The sequence below is a fragment of the Vicia villosa genome, linkage group LG5 (genome assembly GCF_029867415.1).
Source record: "Vicia villosa cultivar HV-30 ecotype Madison, WI linkage group LG5, Vvil1.0, whole genome shotgun sequence".
Classification (NCBI taxonomy): domain Eukaryota; kingdom Viridiplantae; phylum Streptophyta; class Magnoliopsida; order Fabales; family Fabaceae; genus Vicia; species Vicia villosa.
In genome coordinates this window covers 121,073,886-121,084,627 of record NC_081184.1, presented here as the reverse complement: position 1 = coordinate 121,084,627, position 10,742 = coordinate 121,073,886, and the positions used below count along the sequence as shown (strand labels likewise).

Sequence of the window (10,742 nt, the reverse complement as noted above, 5' to 3'; positions counted from 1 at the left end):
TTGGAGATACAAGAAGTTGATCCCTCAGTACAAACTACATCTAGTAATTTTGCGCTTAATTTTATCTAAAAATTACTAATTTTCCCTCAGGTATTGTCTAAAAATCAACTATATAGATAGGGAGTATATAACAAAAGGAGGGATTGAGTCAGGGCACGTGCCCGGGCTCGCTGGGATGTAGATCCGCCCATGATGACACTAGCTCATATGATTCTCAAAAGCATAATCAGAGATTTATGAATAAATCAAGGGCAAACATGACTGAATTAACGTCTACCTTGTTTAACTCATTCTGTGAACTCGTGCTTGAAGAACTATGGATTGAGAAACTTCAGATAAGAACCTAAAAGAGATATGGATAATCTAGAACACTAACGGAAATATCTCTATCTAATGCAAAAGTTTCTTCTTTTGTTTTCCGAACAAACTCAAATTTGACATAAGAGTATGAAACAAAATCAATTTAGATGTTTTCCACCATAACATCTAACACAGACCAGAATAGAAAGTGAGAATTAAACAAATGCATCACTTTCATTTATTTAATTCATCATATAAATAGGGACATCCAAACAACAACAACCTGATGTGCACTCTGTCACAATTATTCATAGTAAGCTATACTTAGTTACATATATTTTTTGAAATCATCCATTTATTTAATTGAAATTTATTTGGTATTTAGGCGATTTGTCAGGATTAAAGAGACCAAAATGCTGTTCAGTTGATGCACCATTCTTTTGATTTTCATCAAACATGGCAAACAAATAAGTCTCAATAGCCACACCAGGTTTCTTCACAGTCCCACTCCCACTCTTAACGTGATTAATCAAATTACTATAATATGTGGAAGCATTTTCAGGTGTTGCCCCATCTCCACCAGCAGACGGCCAACCACTCTCAGACACAACAATCTGCAAACTCGATCCCCCAACTTTCTCAAGAGCAGCATATACCGAATCTAACTGCGCATCAAAGAGATTTTGGTATCCAACACCATTGGTTCCTTGTTGATTAAAAAGAGCATAGTCAAGAGGAATGTTTTGTTTATCACCGACGTAAGCTATGTATGGATACACATTTGCAAGAAATGGTGATCCATTGCTCACTAGGAAGTTGATTATTGGTTGTATATATGACTTTGCTGAGTCAATAAAATCACCATTATTAGGTGGATATGAATTCTGAATCAAAGACATGGCTATTGCTATTGAGACCTTGATTTGGCCTTGTAAATTGGCCGATGAAATTGCAGTTTGAAGGTTTTGCAATGCAGGGAGAATGTATTGGGCCTCGTTGTCATTAGGGTTGATTTCATTTCCAACAGTGATGTATTTGAATTTAACATCTTGTGAGTAGGGTGTGACATATTTGTTGATCCAGTTTGTGGCTTCATTGGCATTTGCAAGAGAAGAAAGGGTTTCTTTAGCCACATCAAGAATCAACTCTATGTTGGAACCTCTTATGGCTTGAAGGGCTTCTTCATCTGGGTAGTATAAACGCATTCGGTTAATGCCTTTTGATTTATATAAATCTATAACTTCTTGCTTGGATGGTAGATTATTGCCAATCATTCCATAGCAAACTCCTATGGATTGTACACCTGCATAGACAGACACTTTGTCAGAATTCGAACTCGTAACCTTATTGTCATTAATACTATAAGGTAAAAACATATATTAACAAAATTAATTATGAGTATATGTTATTGTAATTACCTGTAAATGCTAATACTATAGACAGTATACCGATAAGCAGAAAAATATTAGACATATTGAAGTGTTTCTTTTTAATAATATATTGTTTGATGAATGATAGCAGATTATAAGTACACAACTCTGATATCTGTTACTCCACCTGCCTATCCACATTTATATGCACAAGGAGAAGCCAACATTTCAGGAATTCCGTATTTTGTATTAATTGCAGGGTGGTCCTCCAATAACATAGGACTTTTAGCCCCTGCAAGAACTCAACGGAAGTTAATGCTATGATTTTGAAATCCAACCACTTTTTTCGGTGCAATTGCATATATTTTTGTTTATTTAAATGGCCATATGTTTATTAAGTGATTGAATTTCTAATAAAAAATAAGTGATTGAATTTGAGTAGTTTAATCAACTTCAGCAAATAACAAATAATTTGAAAAAATCTGATTTTGAATTTTGGTTGGAACTTCATTAGTCTTCTCAAAATTTCGAAAACCGTTAGCTAAGCTACCCTTTAAATATGACAAAACAAATAGAAGACTTATTTAAGCGCAATTTAACTTGACTAATATTTTAGGAGATTCTATTCGACTAATTTAACCTTAACAAATTTTAAATCCTGTGCACCAACTCCTCTTGCACGTCTTTAGAGATGATCACGTTTTTATTTATAATAAAATTTCTGATTATTATTATTATTATTATTATTATTATTATTATTATTATTATTATTATTATTAATAATAAGTGGAATCAAGAAGGTTAATCAATCGCCATTGATTATGCTTACGAGTCAGAGCTAGTTTAGCTACGTGAAGGAAACGTTCTTAATTTGAACTTATTCAGTACGTTCAAAAATTGAAGTTTTTTAGTCTATTATTTTGTGGCAAAGCTAAGGAACTAATTAATTAAGATGACTTGCTTGATTCATTTGATTTTGCTTGATTCATTTGATTTTGTAAGTGATGAAAACCGTATTATATTTGGGTGGACTTTTCCTATGAATAAGTCTTCTCTTTTCATGTCTTAATTAATGCATAAGACCCATCAATTCATGACTTTTCTTTTGCATAAGCCAACTTGAATATATATACTGAACATTTCAAAGAAACTTATAGCTATATGGGGCAAGCCTACAAACCCTTCAATGCAGCATATTAAAACATCCGACATTTATAACATACTCTAGACACTAGTAACTGTCAAATGGGTCGGTCCGATGAATCAATATATTTAAATGAGTTGGTCTGATCTGGCATGATTGCTAAATGGATTACATAAAATAAGTCGGTCTATTTTTCAAAGGCCCGTGTCGCCCGATGGATAAGTCCGGCCCGTATTTCAATATTATAGTTTTAATTTTATAAAAGTGATGTAATGGATAAATGCAACATAACATAAGTAGGGAGTAATCATAAACGTATATAAGTGATGTTTAAAATAACTTAGTATTATCATCAATACTTATCAAATTTTCTCTTCATCTCACAACCATTTCCTTGATCAGATCATCTTGAAAATATATTTTCATCCTCTTAAACTTTTCTTTATCACTTGAAAACAAGTTTATGCAATCATATCTTATCTCAATATTTTTACCTCAAAATTTATTAAAATCTTTTTTTAATGGGTCAGTCCAAAGCCCGCTTGGCCCAGCCGGACCAATAAAAAATATATGACCGATGTGCTGACCCAAAAAGACATGCATGGTCATATTTTTTTTGGGATAATCAACATTTACCCCCTGTCATATATGCGAGATTCGGGTTACCCCACTATAATTTTTTTTTTGGATTATTCCCCTGTAATTTTAGGGTACCCCCTAAGCGTGTAAAAAATAGTGAAAAACCAGGGGGGGTAAATCAAAAAAACCATTTTATAGGGGGGTCATAGAGGGCAAAAACATAGAACTTTTCATATTTCCAGGGGACAATCCAAAAAAAAAATTATAGGGGGTAACCCGAATCTCGCCTATATGGCGGGGGATAAATGTTGATTATCCCTATTTTTTAAGGTATTTCAAGGTCCGATTCGCGCTAAATTGTTGAGCTTACGGGCTGGCCCGATGGGTCAAGTCCATTTTAATAGCTCTACTAGTAACCATTATAACACTAAAGGCTAGGAGGATAATGTCACCATAACGTTATACTTATGCATAAATATATGACATGGTTATTTGCAAATTGCACAAAGTCTCATGCATTAATGCACTAGTAATATCTTTAACTTCAGTTTATCACTTGAAAACACATTTATGCAATTATATTTTATCTCAATCTTTTTTCTCCATAATTTACCAATTTTTTTAATGGATCTGCCTGAAGTCCGCTTGGTCCGGCCCGACCTAACCCATAAAAAACATAGGCCTGATGGACTGATCCAAAAAAACAGGATCGTGTTTTTTAGGATATTTTACAATCCGCCCCATGTTAAATTGTTGGATTTATGGAACGACCTAATGGGCCGAGCCCATTTTGACAGCTAGACTAATAACCACTATAAAACTACTAAAGGTTAGTAGGATAATGTAATCATAACATTATACTCATGCGTAAACATATGACATGGTTATTTGCACAAAGTCCCATGCATTAATGCACTAGTAATCTAGGCCACACAATAAAAAAAAATCTTCTTCGTTTTTTTTTTCTCTTTTCCCTTCATTTTCTTCACTATTATAATTTTATTATAAATAAGACTCTTTTAATTTTATTTTTTTAAGCAAGATATTGTAGAGAGGGAGAAAACCAAACAAAAAAAATTTATAAGAAAACCAAAAAAAAATAAAACTCTCCAATTCAATTACACATAGAAACGGAAAAACCAAACAAAAAATTTACAAACTACACTACAGAAAAAAAGTCTCCTGCCACGACCAGAAAACCGAGGCTATATGCAAAATAACCGTGGCGTAACGCTGAGGCCACGGTTTGGCCACGGAAATCCAACTGTGGAGTATACGGCCGTGGCCTAAAGTAAAGTCCACGGTTTTTTTGTATAGACCACGCCTTTTTTACAACTCTGGCTTTTTTAGGCCACGGTTTAGGAAGCTTGATTAAGGTCGCGGTTTGGATTTGCCATGACTGCAAAACTGTGGCTATATGGTAAAGCCACGGTTTCATTTTAACGTTTATGACACAGTATTAGTTCAAGATATAGCCACGGTTTGGTTATGGCCACCTATTTAAAACCGTTGTTATATGTTATGCTTTCTAAACCATTTATTTAGCCACGGTTTATTTCTGTATCATTACATAAATATGTCATTTTATATATATATATATATATATATATATATATATATATATATCATTATAAAATTAACAATAATATTGATTATTAGAATCGAATTAATTACAAGCAAATTAACATTAAGGTCAAAAGTAAGTTTTTTTTGTAGTGCCACTAATAATAGTTGGATACTAAGTTTTGATGTCATCCCAAATTCAAAATTCAAAACAACCATATGATCCAAAACAACCATATTAAACACAAGTTTCTCTCAAAAAAGAGTCATCCCAAAATAACAAAAAAAAGTTCTAAGAACTAGCTAATTAGATAACATAAAACACAACTATTCTTCTTGATCTTCTCCTTGTTCTTCTTCCACATCTTTTGCACAACTAGCTTCTTCCACATCTTCATCACAACCTTCTTCCACATCTTCATGGTCATCACAACCTTCTTCCATATCTTCATCACAATCTGCTTCCTCTCCACCCTACAATAAACATAACATCATTCAGCATTCATAAGTGTACTAGTCATGGTTGTGTAATAGAATCATGAATATTTCAGCATTCAGCATTCCCCTATTTCACAATAAACACAATAAACATTCAGCATTCAGCATTCCCCTATTTCACAATAAACACAATAAACATTCAGCATTCAGCATTCCTTTTATGTAATGATACAAATCTGCAAGACTGCTACTGAAGATTACTTTACATGATCAATGTTACTAGCATGATCAATGTTACTGCTACTGAAGTAACCTGTGTTTGAAACTTTACATGATCAATGTTACTAGCATTCACACAACTTGTACCAACCAATAGCACTATAAGCTACAACAGAATCAAATAGAAAATGAATTACATCAGAATCATATGACCCAACATAATCAACTTGTACCAACCAACTTTTCACTATTCGAGTAAGATAACCTTCTATTGTTTTTGCCTAAAGCAAATCAAATAGAATCTTTAATCATCCATGAAACTTTACATGCTTAATGTGATTCCCTTATGCCATTTGGGCCACATAGTACAAACCAATGATGATACATCAAAACTTCAGTTTAATTGGCATCAGAAAATGAATTACATCAATGTTATTAGCATTCACAAAACTTGTACCAACCAATAACACTATAAGCTACAACAGTAGTGTTATTAACAAGATGCTTAAAATCAAACCTATATAATTAACTAATAAAATTTTGTCACTATTCGAGTAAACACTTAATGTGATCCCTGCACTTGTTCATCCATGATAACCATACAATTTCAGAAAACACTTGATAATTCAGTGCCCTATACAGTTTCTAATTCTTGATAATTCAGTTTCTAATTCAGTGCCCTATACTGTTTCTAATTCTTGGTCCACTTCCTTTTGTTAGTGTTTGAATTAACACTTTGATCATGCTCACTACAAAAGTCAACAAATTATATGTTAACATATCTCTAATCTTAGGATTAGTAGATAAATACATAGGAGGACAAATAGTTATTGTACTACCTGATGCAAATTTGAACTTCATTGCAATTGAATAAGATGTATCGATGGGCACCATCCTTTGATTTCACATCAAGATGAAAGGGTTCACCTGCCCCCCCTAAAGGACAATCGACAGTTGTAAAGTAATCATCTGGATCTGTTTCAAGTGAATCGGTAACATCATAATTCCGACTCTTCCTATTCAACCTTGTATCTACATTGCTATGCAAATACCTTGAGCAAAATGTTATAGCTTCTTCAGCCAGATACCCCTCGGCAATAGAACCTTCAGGATAAGCTCTATTGCGGACATAGTTCTTAAGTTTACACAAGTATCTTTCGGTGGGATACATCCATCGAAATTGAACAGGACCACCCAATCTAACTTCATTTACCAGGTGAATAGGCAAGTGAACCATTATGTCAAAGAAACTTGGAGGAAATATCATCTCCAACTGACAAAGTATCTCTGCAATCTCATCTTCTAGGTAATCTAAATCTTCCACTTGTATAACTTTCTGACATAGAGAGCGGAAAAAGGAACCAAGACGAATTAGTGGGGTTGCCACCTCCTTGGGCATTGTGCTTCTTACTGCAATTTGCAACAAATAGTGTAACATGAAATGCGCATCATGGCTCTTGTAACCGGATATTTTTTTGTCACCAACTTGTACACATTTTGAAATATTTGATGCAGTCCCATCTGGTAACTTGGCAGCCTTTATAACTCCACAAAAAATTTACTTCTCGTGCGGAGTCATTGAGAAACATGCTTTTGCAAACTCTAAACGTCCTCCACCAATCTCCCCTGGATGAAGTCTTTCTCTAATTCCCATTTCTTGCAAATCATAATGGGCTTTAATATGATCTTTTGTCTTTCCCAGGATGTCCAAAAGAGTTCCAACAATACTATCAAATATGTTTTTTTCAATGTGCATTACATCTAAATTATGGCGCAATGTATTTTGAGCCCAGTAAGGCAACTCAAAAAAAATTGACCTCTTCTTCCACGGGCCATCAACTTTCTTCTTTTTCTTCTTCCTGAATTCATTATTGAAATCTTTTAAGAGTTCAAGAATTTCTGCCCCGTTTAACATGGATGGTGCAGTCCTATGTTCTTCTTCTTCGTTAAATGATTTGACATCGTCTCTCCAAGAATGAGTTCTTGGTTAAAAGGTACGGTGGTCCATATAACACATCTTATGACTGTGTTTGAGGTATAACGAATTGGTGTTAGATTTACAACAGGCACACGCCAATTTTCCTTTGGTGCTCCATCCCGACAACATAGCATAAGCAGGGTAGTCACTAATTGTCCACAAAAGAGCTGCACGCATTTGAAAAGTTTGATTCATTGAAGAATCATATGTCTCTATGCCGGATTCCCATAACTCCTTTAGCTCCTCTATCAGTGGTTGTAGGTAAACATCGATATCGTTGCCTGGAGATTTTGGTCCAGGAATCAACAATGACAACATTGTATATTCAGGTTTCATGGACAGCCAAGGTGGTGTGTTGTATACCATCATCAAGACAGGCCATGTACTATAAGATAAGCTCATGGTCCTAAATGGATTAAACCCATCACTCGTTAAGCCAAGTCTTACATTGCGGGACTCGCTAGAAAAATCTGGATGGAGCTCATCAAAGTCCTTCCACGCTTTACCATCAGCAGGATGCCTCAATTTTCCATCCTTTGAGCGCTCTTCTTCATGCCATCTCATTGACTCAGCTGTCTTTGAACACATGAACAACCTTTGTAGTCTAGGAATCAACGGAAAGTGCCTCAAAACTTTTGCAGGAACTCTACAGTCATTTTTTGGTTTCTCAGACTCGCATCCTTCAGTTGCAGCATTTTGTTTCCACCGTGAAGCTTCACAAATAGTGCAAGAATTGTCCTTTTCATGCTCCTTCCAAAATAGCATGCAATCGTTTCGGCATGCATCTATCTTCTTATAATCAAGGCCTAAACCATTTATCATGGCTTTTGTCTTGTAAAATGATTCCGGAATGTTCAAATCAGGCATTGCTTCTTTCAATAATTCTAATAGGGCAGTGAATGACGTATTGCTCCAGCCGTGGAGACATTTCAACAAGTAGAGTCGAATCGTGAATGATAACAAAGAGAAGTCTTTGCATCCAGGGTACAGTTCTTGTTCCGCCTCTTTAATCAAATTGTAAAACGTTCTAGCCTCGTCATTGGGACCTTCATGAACACCGTGTGCTTCTGCCCTATCTCCATATATATCATGAAATAAGCCAGGAATGTCATCATGTGATCCCTCTTGATCTTCCATCCCATCACCAATTTCCATAGACCTTTGTAGTTTCTCCCCATGGTGCAACCAAACGTCATAACCGTCTAGAAAACCTTTGGCTATTAGGTGATCCTTAATAATATCCCTTGTTTTCCAATATATATTTTTACACTTAGCACAAGGGCATAGAAGTTCACCTCCTTGAGGTCTTCCATTAGCGAAGGCAGAGTCTAAAAATCGAGTAACACCGTTGATGTACTCTTGACTAAACCACGGCAATTTAGTCCACTCTTTCTCTATCACTTGATAATCTATATATTTGAAACACAACACATAACACATTCAAAACTAAATTCATACAAAAAAATGTACTAACAGTACCAAAACATGTGCTGCAATGACTTTAATTTCCAAAAACATAACCAAAACTTGTTCTCTCATATGAGAGTAGTTTTTTTATTTTCAAGAGATGCAACAAAATATAACAACAACTAGTAATATCTCTATTATTATTATTATTATCCTAACAAATCATGATACTAATGGGATATTTTATTTTGTGTCGGTCATTGAAAAAATATTACAAAAGCATGTAACTTGGCAGCCTCTCAGAAACAAAAACAAACTCACATATAACATTTCATAAGACTAATGAGGTATGAAAAGAACTAACATTATACCTAATTGAAAGAATTATTGTCTATACATTATATCTAATTTACAACTAATTAGGTAAGCAAAGAACTAACATTAATATCAATCAGAATACATAAATTAAATAAAAAAGGTGTTGTTACCTGGGAGGATGAAATCTTCCAGTAATCTGAACTTAGGAGGGAAAAGATTAATCTGAAATTTTTATATTTGACTGCAAGTAGTAAGGAAAAGGAAAAAAAAACGTCACACACAAAACACAAAAACCAACTGCACATTCAACAAAACCAAAAAAGAAAACAGTCCAGCATACATATATCAAATAACTAAGACAGTTCCAAAAAGAAATTTAACTCCAAACAGTTCAGAATTCAAGCAATAAATAGTCCTACATATTATCAATCTCAGCCTTACATCTACACATACAATAACAAGAAAAATCAAAACAAAATTGTGCAACAGATCTGCAAGAAGCAGAATTCCTATGATAAACAGTTCCAAAATCAAGTTACCCTAGCTGCCATACATTCACAAACATGTTCATACCATCTACAAGAGCTCACAAAATCAGCCTAAGCTCATTCACACTAAACCAAAAATCAGCCCTGCATATCACAATTGAAAAGAAACCACTTGCATCAAAACAAAAAAAGCCATGTTCATACATAAAGCCATAAATCCAAAACTGAACCAAATCGGTTCACAAAATCTGGCAATTTCTTCGACCAAAACGCAGAATACACCCACCTTGACCATACTCTCCGAAATCAGACTGCGACAGAAATGACGACTAAAACGCATATATTAGTCCTATGAATAACATATGCAAGCATGAACATTACACAAGATGCATGGATGAAAAAGTAAAACATACAATCAGTTTTAACATTGAATCCTAAAGTTATGTATTGTGGATTGAAAGTAGTTACTAGTTAGTCCCAAATCCCAAGCCAAGAATCAGTTATATCATTCTAGCAAGATTAGTTTTGCCAAAAAATCACTTTTCTACTTAAAGGTCATCAAACACAAATCATTCTGCTACAAACACATGTCAAAATCAACTCTAGTAAGATCTAATCCAACACATAGGAAAGGAGCAGCAAACACAAATCTAAGTGAGCTCAGAAACAAGTTAGAACACTGACCTTAGTGCCAAAAGGACCTTCTGGATGATCTGTTTCAAGAATATTCCTCCCTTAAACAGACAAACAAAAAATACATAATTACAAACTTCCTTCAAATGAATAATCTATAGTATATTGCAGCATAAAGGATCCTTAGAATAAAATTCAAAAATTAGGTTACACATACACATATCATAATAACAGATATTCTTCTAATAATCACAAGAAATTCAATTCGATTCATGATATTAAGCATAACTAGCATTCTGATTTCG

The 10,742-nt window shown here is 34.3% G+C and overlaps 1 protein-coding gene across 1 annotated transcript; it reads right to left on the bottom strand.

The window, feature by feature from the left end:
- Positions 1-386: 386 nt before the first annotated feature.
- Positions 387-1,842, bottom strand: LOC131607162 (glucan endo-1,3-beta-glucosidase-like). Its single transcript, XM_058879187.1, has 2 exons — positions 1,719-1,842; positions 387-1,603 (listed from the first exon to the last, which is right to left on the bottom strand). The coding sequence occupies exons 1-2, from the start codon at positions 1,771-1,773 to the stop codon at positions 660-662; spliced, it is 999 nt and encodes a 332-aa protein (XP_058735170.1). The 5' UTR covers positions 1,774-1,842; the 3' UTR covers positions 387-659.
- Between the last annotated feature and the right edge of the window lie 8,900 nt (positions 1,843-10,742).

Coding starts and splice junctions, on each gene's coding strand:
- LOC131607162 (XM_058879187.1), bottom strand. CDS start 1,773: ATGTCTAATATTTTTCTGCTTATCGGTATACTGTCTATAGTATTAGCA. Junction 1,604..1,718: donor TATAGTATTAGCATTTACAG/GTAATTACAATA, acceptor CTGTCTATGCAG/GTGTACAATCCATAGGAGTT.